The sequence below is a fragment of the Montipora foliosa genome, chromosome 14, assembly GCF_036669935.1.
Source record: "Montipora foliosa isolate CH-2021 chromosome 14, ASM3666993v2, whole genome shotgun sequence".
Taxonomy (NCBI): domain Eukaryota; kingdom Metazoa; phylum Cnidaria; class Anthozoa; order Scleractinia; family Acroporidae; genus Montipora; species Montipora foliosa.
The window spans coordinates 10,396,014-10,409,354 of record NC_090882.1 but is presented as its reverse complement, the minus strand read 5'-3'; the positions used below and the strand labels follow the sequence as shown (position 1 = coordinate 10,409,354).

The following is a 13,341-nucleotide window of genomic DNA, read 5'->3' as shown; positions in this document are numbered from 1 at the left end:
CATCGGGCTTAAATTTTCAGAGATAGCTCGTTCTGCAATGCACTTCAATAGTGAGTACTTTGCTCTTGGCTGATTAGAAAACGATTATCATACCAAGCCTTGTGCTTATGATCCACGTATAGACTACTTTAACGTAAACCTCACTCAGAAGAGCGAGATAACTTGGCATCGGCATAATGCATCCATAAATTCAAGATTACAACAACAACGACAACACACTGAATCAGTTTTACTTTTCTTCTGGAATATCCTATTTCAAGCTTTTCCTTTTGTCCGGCTTCACTACGAGTTCTGCTCGGTTTTGGTGAGAAAAGGGAGTTTCATCCAGTTTAAGCAAGGGCAACAGCCACTCCAACGAAAACGTCACTAAAAAGCCGATATAAATATATGGTTTAGCACTAACATACGTAAAGATCGTTTCACTGTCACGCACCAAAAAAATAAAGTGGAAACCGTTCAATGAAATAAGATACTTGAAAACTTGGGATGCTGTAGGAGACACATTTATAAATCACCTCACCAATTCTCAGGCCTGTGCCGTACACCGTTTCTGTGTATTTGCATGGAACCACCATGTTGGTTTTGCACTACCGTTGTGCCTCAATATGGCAGCCAGAAATCCACACGAAGATCTGGAATTCACTTTGCGATGAAAGCCCTTACTTTTCGCTCATGAGATAAAATACATGTGTATAAACACATCTCCTAACGTACTTGAAACGTTCAGACTGGTGAGATTCATAGGCATAGACATTTTGTTTCAACCAAATAACTTTGGATCATGCTGTCACGCAAGGTGACAATTCGGAACTTCAAAATGCTGTATTTTCGAAACGAAAACGTCATGGAACTCGAAACTTGAAGAAAGATATATATCTAGGTCAATCATCCTCTCCTCCTCCTAATCTTCTTCACGTTGTACACTACGGGTGAACTATCCGACGGCAAGCACAAGCGCAAAGCATATAAGAGCGCTTATGTCACCGCGAAAACGGGGTTGACGCTAGCGCAAGCACGCGCACAAGGGTCAAAAGTTTTCCTTTCCCTTGTGCTTGCCCTTATGCTTGCGATCGCTTGCGTCGTGTGAAACGGAACGCAGCATAAGCAAAAGAAAACTTGTTGCGTCTGGCCAAATTAAAGCACTCGTTCCAGATTCCCTGCGTCTGATCATTTGAACAAAATGGCGGTTGCCGTGGTTGATTTTGATGCTTATGCCGAAGTTCGTTTTCACTAGCATAAGCTGCGTATGCTTGGTGAAAGCCTAGTAGTAGTAGTAGTAGTAGTAGTAGTAGTAGTAGTAGTAGTAGTAGTAGTAGTAGTAGTAGTAGTAGTAGTAGTAGTAGTAGTAGTAGTAGAAAGTATATTAGTGCCTTGTGAAAACCAGGCTTTTCAGCCATCGACTTCACGATTATACTGTACTAGCTGTGGTTGCTCATTTTCGATTAAATAACCCGTAACTAGCGCCTGGATGACGAGAAAAAATATGAAGCATTATCTGAAACATGATAAACTGCACAAATCAATGAAGAATGCAAAGGAAAACACGCTAGACCGTCACACTGAGATATAATCTCGACTACCATGAATATAGGCATTGTTAGGGTTATATAAACGTTTGCCGGATCTCACATTCCACAATCTAGTTTAATTTGTCCTAAAAGGTTTAACACGTACTTGAATGTAAATAAACATGATTTGAATTTTGTGGATGGAAACTTTACCCTACTGATTGAGATCACGATTTATCTTTCTTTCGTCACTACTTCCCAAACGCTTATTGGATATAGCCAATAGCAAGTCAGTTGATTGATTTCAGTTCTAATGAGGTGTGTACAACGAAGACTGTTTTGTTAGCATCTGATCACGAGTGCCTATTAGAAGGACAAGGAAAACTCTTACCTTTAGGCATTAAACAAAACAATATGGAACTCATAAGAGAAAATCCGGAGAAATATTACACATTTGGAGACGAAATTGGAAGGTAAGGTTTCCCAATCAGGGTACGGTCTGTGTGGTCTAGAAACAGTTAAATGGACTAGACGTGTGATGTCAAAGAATAAGTTTGAGCTACTGCTCCAACTGCGGAACATTTTGCAGAAGCACCTTTTGAGTTTCTTGAGCATTTCACCCATTTCAGGCAGAAGAAGAAGTTTAATTTATTAGAAATTTTAAGACCCTGACATGGTCTGGGATCCGCGCTTGTAAGCATAGTCTATCGAACACTCAATTGAAAGGAATAAAAATATCGAGAAAGTGTTGGGAACAAAGATCAAGCACTTCCCACAAATGGTGCTTCTGTTATCTTTTCACACCTTAGTTACAGAAACCCATTTTTCTTGACTATTGAATTTTTCGTATTTTCAGGTGTGCATGCTTCGAGGGTCGACCTTTAATGACCGATAAAATATTCATTCTAGGCATTTCTATCAATAACGCTTAACGGATAATGATTTACCCTCTCGATGTCTTTCGCGAAGGCTAAGCATTACGTTTGAAGGGAAAGTAAGCTTACTCGCTAAAAATCAAAGAAAATTCAATTTTGAAGTCTTATTGTAGCCAGCTGCAAAATAAAGAAAAAAACATGTTTTGGTGACCTCGGGGTTGTCAGTTGATCCTCTGAATGTTTTTCCACTTAATTTTTTTCGTCAGTATTGAGTTCATTTGTTCCCAAAAGAGGAAACAATTAGCCAGCCTGTTGACATTCTATTACACTGGAAGAGCGCTTATCAGATAATGATCCAAACCTTCTTATCGTTTCTAAAAGCCTCGAATGTCCTTTCATAGTATCTCCTTTCTTTCCACTCCTCCTACAGAACTCGTTTCCTTTTACCAATATTTAAATCCTGTTTTACATTGCTGAGATCAGTGACGTTTGAGACGTATTAGCTAAGCATGCTTTTATTGCGTTCAGTTGGTAAACTTTTGATTCAGAGAAAATATGTTGGTTTCGTTGATTGGATTTCCGATAAAACAAATGGAAGCGATCTTAGCAAATTCTTTGCTGTTGAATATAATGAATACATCTTGAAGAAATATTTGTTAACGTAATGATAGCATCAAGGGGTGTCTTGGAATGTTAGAAGTGTTTTCCAGAAAAAACCCTGAATAACATGAAAGTTGAGGCACGCCGAGTATGTCGGTAACAGGATAGGCATCTGGTGATGTGGATGAAGGGGCTGGTTTCCCTGGAATTATGCCTGGACGCAGTATTAACATGAACGATTTTTGTTAAAAGGAGACAGTAATTTTCTGTATGTTATACAGAGTGGGCTAAGGTCCCCCATGGCATTCCTAGACACAATTTCAACCCAAAATTCCGAAACACAATACCGATCTGTTATTGTTATTTGATGGGATATGGCTGAAGGTAAACGAATATGAAGTAAGGCAGCGAGTCCCTGGAGAATATTCGAAATTTCAGATAATTGAACTGCGAAATGCACATGAAATATAAGTGGAATTTTTTTTAGATTGTACTCGTGCTGCGAAGGTTGTTTTGATTTGTTGTTTCCATGTCTGAAGCTGAGGTCCATTTCACCCTAACTGGCCAATAAGGTGTCGTACTTGAAATAACCACGCCCGTTATCGGGTCCTCCCCCGTCATTGACACAGAACTTGTAATATATTCCATTTCACTAAATTATTTTCATCGGTCAAATATGGCACATTCACTCTCGTTTGGTTTAAGGTTTATTGCTTCTGTTTTAAGATGTTATGTTCTCTCTTCATTTTTTTCTCGGGACCTCTCCATGCATTCCATGAGAAAGTAAATAACATGTCGTTTCGTTTCATCTCTCAGGGAGGCTAGATAAGCTCGATGAACTTATCTTTTATAGTGATAATCTCGTCAGAGGTCAACGCGATTTTCGAAGCACACACATCGTTTTCAAGGTGGAATCCGTCTCGAAACGACACTGATGTTGATAACTAATCGGTTTAGTGCTGTGAAAAGTAGTGCTGTTTTACTGCGCATAATACATAGATTTAGCCAAGCCCCGTACCCGCGTCGAGCCACAAAAAGCGCGCGAAAAATAATGTTTAGGCATCCTGATTATAAGAGGCTAACCTGGCTTGAGCTTGCGATCCAATCGAAAACCAGCACCTGGTCAACGGTCAACTTAAAAAAAACTAGCTGACCTAGATAAGCTCAAAACATGAGCCTACGATATAGTCACGTGATACTGGTCAGCGGATTCCTTGTCTTGACAGGTGCCAGTTGACCATCTAAGAGGTACGCTGTAAACGGCCGCCATGTTGGGCTTATTATTATTATTATTATTATTATTATTATTATTATTATTATTATTATTATTATTATTATTACAAAAAACCAACGACGGTCGATATGATTTCCCGCCAGAAAAACGCCAAAATTTCTTGCATCTATAGATTTCCCAAAAAGTCTTACCCATGGTGCTCCGCTGGCGGAGTTCGCGCGCCTGATCTCCGCTATGATGGTAACTTTAGAACCACTGGCACCTAAAAAAAGATACCTTTAGGGTCCTTTGGTCGAATCGAATGGAGCACTTTATGTCTGGTACACTTACGCTGGCCACCCTGTTCTCCGGCGACTTTTCTCAGCACCCTACCCCACCCCACCCCCTCACACACTGCCACCACCCTGGAGTTAGCTCCTGTTTCAGTTACGTTTCCCTCATGTCCGAAGAAGGTCAGGGAGGGGGGGTTTTGATATAAGGTGACTCCTTAATTAAAGAGAAAACGTCTTTCTTTCAGAGGTAAATATGCAGTTGTGAAGAGTTGCGTTGACAGGAAAACAAAGAAAGACTTAGCAGCAAAGTTGATTAAGTACGACCAAGAAACAGAAAAGAATGCAAAACAAGAGTTCGAGATTATGAAGACCATAAAACATGACAAATTATTGACTGCGATGGATGGATACATTGTTCAAAAATACATTGTCATCTTCATGGATAAGTGAGTATAATGAAGAAGAAAACCTCTTGGGATAAACAAGCGTGAAGGATAATTTGCGATCTCGTTAGCATATAGTGTGTTTGGTTTGTTTATCCAGTAGCTATATCACATTACGTTACCATTTAAAATCTTCCTTAATTACTTCATATGATATATTCCGTAAACTCGTTAGATCTCCAAATAAACCTGATGAAGGCTGGTATTGGCCAGCCGAAATATCGTTAAAAAGTACATTTTCGCGTTGTTTTATCAGTCGTGCAATAGTCTGCGTATACTTGACTTTCATAAATATAATGAAGAGTTAACAGGATGTGTGGTTCTGAGCCGCAAACTTGGAGAGAGTTAGAGGTTATGGGGTTACCAGTTTCTTGTTTCAAATCCCACTTTCCATACTACTCTTTTTTCTTCTCCTGCCTGATATGAAGGAGACAAGTAAACCGAAGAATACACCATCAAATATTGCCCAGCTCCTTTTCCTGCTAATAAACCCGGATAAGATCCAGAGTTCTCTGTTCTGTTTTTGACTAGCGTAAAGGCCTCGAAGCGTCACTGAGTGAAAACTCAGTTTACGGCCTGGGTGGCTGATTTATGTCATAATCAACGAATGCGTTTTATTTTTATGTTTGGTATTTGCTAAAAGGCTCGAAAGCAAGGAAGTGCTTGACTTCTTGTCGGAGAAAACTACAGCTAGTGAGGAAGATGCGTCTCTGGTTATCGCACAGCTCGTCGAAACGCTCTGCTACCTTCACAAACAGGATATCGTACACCTCGATATAAGGGTAAGGCGTAAATAGTACGTGCTTCATGCATGGGCGTAAATTAAAGGGCTTACCCAACCCCGTGTTAGTATTTCATGTCCTCATTGAAACTTTAAAAGATATTCTATAGGCTCACTGGCTCAGTTGGTTGCGTAATGGACTACTGTGCGGGGAGGCGGTGGGTATAACTCCGGCCGGATCAACACTCAGGGTCTTAAAATAACTGACGAGAAAGTGCTGCCTTTGTGATGACATCTGCAATAAGGGCGGTAAACCGAAGGCTCCGTATCACAACCCTTCAATGTGAAAAAAACAAATATAAATAACTTAACTAAAATAATCCACACACTACTTGCAAAGAGTAGGGCATGCAGTTTCTCGTGTTGTGGTCAGGATTCAAGGGTCGGGTGAGTTGGGTGAGATCGCTAATGGGCTGATTGCTGTAAAGCGCATTTGAATATGTCAATATAAAATGCACTATATATATATATTCATTGCCATCACAGGAGGAGCGAGCAACTCCCATAGTAAGCCTATGTCACAGCATTTTTACTGACAAATTTATTTTTGGACTACCTTTGCTGCAAAACAACAAAGGTAGTTCCGGTTCGGTGACGCTATGACGTCAAGTTAGTTTCCTTTGATCGATCATCGGGCTCCTGCGGGAGTCTCATTCCCGGGAAATTCAATCTAAATATAAATCGGTTTTGGGAAACGTCGTGACAGGGAGCTGCGCGCCCCTATTCATGGTCTCCTGACCATCACTATCTGTCAAGGACAGGAATCGTGCTAAACAAGAATTCTTGCACTTTCACTGATATCAGCTCAATACGTTGGCAGGAATGTCCGGTTGGAAATACTAACAATCACAAGTGATCGAAAGCCTCTGATTTTCAGAATACATTAAGTTTCGGCGTATTTGAAGTGACGAAATGGACTTGAAATGAAAGTTGGAAAGATCACAGTTAGATGAACAACTTGAGAGCAAGCCCGAAAAAATCGAGGCTTGAACGTTGAACGGGATTCGAGCCCAGGACCGCGCGATTACGCTGCACTGCTCGGCTATCAACTGATCTATCAATCCTGTTAGAGCTGGTTGACTTGCGGCTTTTAGTTTAAGTTTCATTTTCATACTCACTGGGTTATTCTCTAAATCTGAATTCTCCTCATTTTCATCTTTGATTATTGGAACAGCCCGCAAATATTCTCATTTCAAGAGAATTCAAGTTAACGCTGATCGATTATGGAAATGCCAGGAAGATAAAGGCTATTAACGGTCAATTGGTGGATTCAGTAGGAGTAACGGAGTTCACAGGTCAGAAACAAACAATATTAATCAAATAACAAGTCTCAAGTGTCAGTATTTCTTGCTCCTACACCTTAAACAACCTGCTTTGCCTTTCAACAAGGAAACTTTTCCATTGACTTACATTTATTCCTTTCATCTGAAATTTACTATCCCATGAACAAACAGTTCACCCAGTTTAACTCGTTTCTTCTCCGGCGTTTTCGGTTGATTTCCAATAAAACTGGAAAACGAACATAAGGTTTAGTCTAAAAGAAAAATGAACGACTTTACGTTAATAAAGAGAAGTAATGACGTTTTTGACCTATATTCCGTAAAATATAGTTTGCTCTTTATTCCAGCTCCGGAGGTTCTCAACTTTGAAATGACTCATTGGGGAGCAGACATGTGGAGCTTAGGAGTTCTCCTTTATATATTGTAAGTCCTTCACAAGATTGCTTTTCATTTGGATATTTCAAGCGAAATTAATTGATCGACAAAGGCCCCCTTTTCACCATTTATAAATGTTGCCGAGGGAAAATATAAACTAAAGAAACTAAGCTGGTAAAGAGGGAATAAAAGCTTGAAACTCACCGAAATAGGGAAAATAGAGTATAGTCGCCTGCGCGGGCTTTGCATCAAAGGACAAAAATTCAAGGAGGGGGGGGGGGGGGAGGGGGGCATTGAGACTTTCGGATTGGCGGATTGGCCCTTTTTAGCTCTGGTTTTCGGTTTTCCCTGTTTGGTGTACGGTTGAAGTTACCCTGCGAACAGAGCCTTCCTTAAACCTTCTCCCCGAGAAGGTTGAGGAAGGCTCTGTTCAAGCGGTAGGTTGAGGTTCGGCATTCAACAACGTTACGCAGACGCAGACTCAAGTTCGTATGCTTCTCGCGTGACCAATGAATAAGTTCGGTAACGGTCTTAAAAACTTGGTTTTGGTGGCTTTGCCTTCGGCTTTCGCTTTTGATCAAAATGCAAGCGGTTTTTGTGCGGTTTTCCGGTTTGTTAAAGGGGCAGTGTCACGCTATTTTAGTCAAACTTCAAAAAACTAAAAGACGTCTTTGCGTCAATTAAGAACAAAAAAATTATGCTGTATTCTTTGTTGGTTGCACCCAAGGATGGAGAGGATGGAAATGGATTGCAACTTGAAAAAATTGGCCAGTTATTTCAAGTTTGGAGACGATGTCTTCAGAAAGTCGCCAAAAATTAAATACGAATAGCTCTTTGTGCCACAAAGACATTAAATACATTTCATATCTCCTCAGTGGGTTATCAGGAATGTTGTACGTGTGTACTAAAGTGCTAATTTAGATTTTAACCCAGTTTTGACCTAAAAACTGCAAATTTAACATGACGGTGCCCCGGCCCTCCTTAAAACCCCAATGCTGCGGCCTCTTCAACGGCCGAGAGTAAGAGCGAGGTGCGCTTTCCATCAGCTTTGCGAACTCTTTTCCTTCAGGGCCTGCTAAACGCTTGCTATACAAGCTGCAGATCTATCATCCCGGGGGTTTTCTAATGCAATTGTGCTTGAGCAGTCCAGCTGTCGGTGTTTATAGATGAATTCAATGACTAACTGGCTGACTGAACGACAACCTCGAACCCAGGGTCTCTCTCCTCATCGATGAAGAGACCCTGGGAACGAGGTTGACTGAACGACCGTCTGATCGATCGTTATATCGTTTTATATGATTGATTGATTTGCTAATGTGACATCAGGTTAAGCGCAAAGCTACCATTTACTGTAGAAGACGCTGAAGCTGATGAAGACATCGATGAAAAAATCGCCGCTAAGGTCAGAGCTGCGAATGTCATTATGAAGGCGACAGATTTTCGTAACGCCACCGAAGAAGCTGAAAAACTCATAAAGAGACTACTCGTCCGACAGCCTGAGTAAGACCATATCAGCGTTTCTTTTCTTTTTCTTCTTGTAATTTGTTGGTTGATCATAGAAGAGATGAAACAATTGGAAAGTTGGGCCTTTAAAAAATTTCCAGAAATTGCAACAAAATAAATATAACTTCTTAACATCCTGTAGAATAATGTATTTTCTTTTATTAAATCTTGCTTCTGCAATTCGCGTGAATTGACCAACAAAACCCTCGCCGGTTCGAGTGACCGACCGATAATAATGCGTGTTAATATTAAGGGGTGAACGATCTGTTTTCTTCCTTTGTCCAATTTTAGGAGACGACCAACAGCAGCAGCCTGTTTAGATGATCCTTGGCTCTCGGTAAGCCAGCAGTAGTGACTCAATCTTTCCCTTTTCCTGCCGAGAGCATTACATTCCGCTTAACAAAGGGCCAGAATTCCCCCTTTGCCTTGTCTCGGAATCAAGTGTAGCCTACGTGTAGCCGTACTCTACCCCCCGAAGGAAATGCCCTATACCCTTCCTTCGGGAGATAGGGTACGGCTACACCTAGGCTAAATCAAGTGCAGAGATGCAAACCATACAGCCCCCCTAATTTATACCATAACATTCGTAAAACACACATGAGCCGTGCGTGGTCTTGCTAACTTGGTATTTGTTTATGTTCGCAGTCCGTTCATCTGACGCAAAAAAAGAAATCGTCGGAAATCCCCACGGCAAAATTCAAGGCCTTGAACGAGAAATTAAAAGAAGACGTAAGTCAGAAAAAAAATTCTTCCTCCCGATTCTACCCTCTAGATCTATGACTGGTATGTAAGTTACTGCGATACTGCTTGTCTATTCTAGTGCACCGAGTTCGACCCCGGCCGGACCAACACTCATGCAGGGTCTTAAAATAATAAACTAATTATCAATTAGACCCATAGGAGGGCAAAGGGTCTAATTGCTTTAGTATCACCCAGCTAGTCGCACAAAAAAGGCAACAATAAAGTTAGCAAATGCAAGTTAAAGAAATATTTAATCGGGAATTAAACGAAAGAAAGCGTCACGCTTTTCGCTACTCGACGACTCTTATTAATAGTCCTCTAATAACGTAGCCAATCAAAATGCAGGATTTGCATTAGTCCACTAGTTGAGTGATACTAATACTTGTTAGCATATATCAAAACAGTGGATGGCGTTGAACGCATCAATTTACATCATTTTGCACCATTTGCATACAGTGTTTTTGCTATTTTTTCTTTGTTTGACAATAACTTTATTCTGATTGGCCATTCTACACAGTGCGTGCTAAGTCGAAGAACTCGTGGCGTTCTAAAAATAGAAAGATACGCGCAAAGGTCATTTGACTCATAGGGCTTGTATCGGAGAGGCAAGTTCCTACTCATGGGTTCCTGGCAATATATCATATCATTTTAATGAAACTCCAAGTAAGGTTTGAACGTCTCTCATACGCAGTAGTAGATTTAAAGCTCAGTGTGCACAAAGTAACACATGAAATAAACCTAAAAGCATTAAAAACAAAAAGAATTTGGAGGTGGAGCATCTCCTTCCAAAGTGTATAATATGATGTTACAGATTAGTTTTGCTCGTGATAGTTTGGTTGATTAATTAAACTGTATTGTTGTGTTTCCATTAAAGGAAGAGTGGACCCCCGATGACAAAATCCACTTTGTAGTTAGAGCGTGCATCCGCATGCAAAACCAATGCTTTAACCAGTGGACCACATCACCCCGAAGAATGATTTTAATATTAGTGTCACTCTTGTTCTCATAGGAAGAAGACGAACTGGTGATTGCCTCTTGTATTTTGCGGGATTTTAGCGCAGAAACGTACGAATCTCCTGATGAGGAAGAAGAAGAAGAAGAAGCAGAAAAAGAAAAAGAAGTAGAATGAAACAAATCTCTTGTGGAATATACGTTCATAGAGGGGAATGGCACGATATACTTATTTTTATAAGAACGTCTAATTTTGGGCCTGAGACTGAACATTGGGAGTTGAGCCTTAAGACGTAATATGTTCTTTAAGTTGTGTGGCAGGCTGCAATTTTTTGCACTATTTCAACCGAGATGCCTTCAAAATGAGAAGTTAAATTAAGTTGACTGTTTACCCATTTTCGACACAATTTGCTTTAAAAGGCAGCTATTTCGCGCTCCAGCCCATCATTGGTTATGCAATTAAATGCGATACATAATCATATGAATATTAATGATGTCCGGCCATTCTGTGCCATGCTAAGTTCCACTCAACTAACTAAGGTGTGTCATGGAAATAGAGCGACTTTCATATGACCTTGAAAAATAAACGTAAAACAGGACGCAACAAAAGCAAACAAGCGCGAGTTTTCGTTGGCTTAACGAACGTGGATGCAAACAACGTCATCTTTCCATAGAACTTTCTGGAAAGTTTCGCTTTGACGTCACTTGAAATGCAGTAATGTGATTGGGCAATCGAACTGTTTACTGCCCATATTAGGAGTTTCCTTGGCGGGAATAAAGAGAAGCTTTGTCTTAGGGTGCGTTCGATTGTCCTTATATCGGAGTAAGAATACGTGGAGCGATTTGTGGCGTTTTGCAACAACAAGGATAATAAAGCTATGTTTAAAATAGCATTTTAGCAGATGTTTGACAATATTAATGTGAATCTCCGCAAAAACGAAGTATTTCTAACTTCTATTCCATGTACATATTCCTATTCCGGAATACGGTCTTTCGAACGCGCCCTTAATCTTGCCAAACATTGGTCCGTGAAACAAATTGCGAACACTTTTTCAAGGTCATACGATCACACGAAAGTCGTTCTATAAGAAAACCACATTTTTAATAATCAGTTTTAAAACGTTCCCAAATATTTGAGTTAATTAGACAACAATTTCGAATTTCTTTCACGTTTATTTTAACTACAAAAACAAAAACAAAGGAGCAAATAAAGACGTTCTTAGTATGTTCTTAAAATTTTGGTTAATATCGGCCTGAACGTTGTTATAGGAAGGGTTCTTATCTTTTAAAGAAAGTGTTGTCGTCACTTCCGTAAGTTAGAAGACCTTAGAAAGCTAGGTGTTTAGTCCCGGGTGCAGTGTTGCTTAGCTTCTTTACCATAAATAGCATTATGTTTAGACACTCAATCAGTAAGGCGGCAATAAATAGACGAAAGACTATTAATAACTAAGTTTAGTTAATAACTAAGTTATAAAACTATGAAGATCCTCAGTCTTATCCAAGTCTTTTTTTCTTTGGTCAATGCTTGCTCGACTGAATGAATGACAGTGATACCAGAGGTATCGCGAAAAACACAAGAGAATCGAGAAAACCATTGTTTTGCACTTGTGTCGAGTATCTAAATCAAAGTTAATAGAGGAGACTGGTTTTAAAGCTCGGGAAACATCAAAGGAGGAAATAAAGATGCCAAGATTTAGGTTGGAAAGTCCACGACAGTGCACAATGTCTTCTTTTGCGTTCATACACTATGCATGAATTACGTAACCAACACGTTTATATTCTCTATTTTCGAATTTCCCATAATACAATTTGTTTGCCCCCCAAATTTTGCATAAACTATTGTTTTCAAATGCTCTTGGGGACACTGCATTTGACACAGCATTTGAAAACAGTGGTTTATGCAAAATTTGGGGGGCAAACAAAGTGTATTATGGGGAATTCGAAAATAGAGAATTGGTTAGTTCCTCAGTAGGGAGTAAACAACTATTGTGTTTTGTGCACGGTCAAAGCCAAAAAAGAGAAAAAAAAAATGAAACAAAGAAATTTGTCGTGTTTCATAACCATTCCCCTCTCTTAACTATGTCTAATTGGAACATTACCTTGGTGACCTTGGCCCAACGCAGCAGATGTTCGTATTATAAAATAAATGTATTCATCTGAAGGGCGGGTTATAGAAAGGGAGAAGTTATTCTCACACTTATGTGTACAATTTAAGCAGTAGACAATTTCTGAGTTCACGTTTGCCTCCTCTTCAAAGCGAGTCTAAGTGCAAAGTTTTTGTTATGGTAATTAGTTCTACTTTCCATATGAATGAAAATTTATTTACATGAGAAAAACTTCGCACTTAGACTCCCTTTGAAGATGAGGCTATTGTCTCTTATAGACAGCTGAGAAATTCCTATGTACATATTTATTTCATTAATTGAGTCCTTTTGCGGGAACACTTGAGCCCAAAAAATTGACGTTCTTCCAAGTGGGTGGCTTCGCAGCGCAGTTGGTAGAGCATTTCTCCGGCATCGCAGACCTAACTGATAGGTTCGAATCCCGTTGAACCCACCTGGATTTTTCGGGTATCTATCTATTAATAGAGTGGTTTTCAAATGAGTGTCGTAAAACCAAAAACCAAAGTTATTTCTTTGGCCAATGAAAAGGACAGAGACAATCCAGTAAACCAATCAAAACTCGAACTAATTACACGTAGCTGACACAAAGCGCGGGAAAACGTAGACGCGAGAGCCACGATTGGTTTTGCTTTCACTTCTGATTGGTTGAAAAAGT

The 13,341-nt window shown here is 39.9% G+C and overlaps 1 protein-coding gene across 1 annotated transcript; it reads left to right on the top strand.

The window, feature by feature from the left end:
- The first annotated feature begins 1,809 nt into the window (after nt 1-1,809).
- LOC137984589 (death-associated protein kinase 3-like) lies at nt 1,810-13,254 on the top strand. The gene is made up of 9 exons (XM_068831758.1): nt 1,810-1,981; nt 4,735-4,935; nt 5,576-5,714; nt 6,888-7,008; nt 7,341-7,416; nt 8,695-8,868; nt 9,163-9,208; nt 9,517-9,600; nt 10,622-13,254. Exons 1-9 carry the CDS (start codon nt 1,923-1,925, stop codon nt 10,739-10,741), a joined length of 1,020 nt encoding a protein of 339 aa, XP_068687859.1. The 5' UTR covers nt 1,810-1,922; the 3' UTR covers nt 10,742-13,254.
- The last annotated feature ends 87 nt before the right edge of the window (nt 13,255-13,341 follow it).

Bases quoted from the DNA above. Each gene is read 5' to 3' on its own strand.
- LOC137984589 (XM_068831758.1), top strand. From the start codon at position 1,923: ATGGAACTCATAAGAGAAAATCCGGAGAAATATTACACATTTGGAGAC. The intron at 1,982-4,734 runs GTAAGGTTTCCC...TCTTTCTTTCAG, and splicing joins TTTGGAGACGAAATTGGAAG to AGGTAAATATGCAGTTGTGA. The intron at 5,715-6,887 runs GTAAGGCGTAAA...TTATTGGAACAG, and splicing joins TCGTACACCTCGATATAAGG to CCCGCAAATATTCTCATTTC.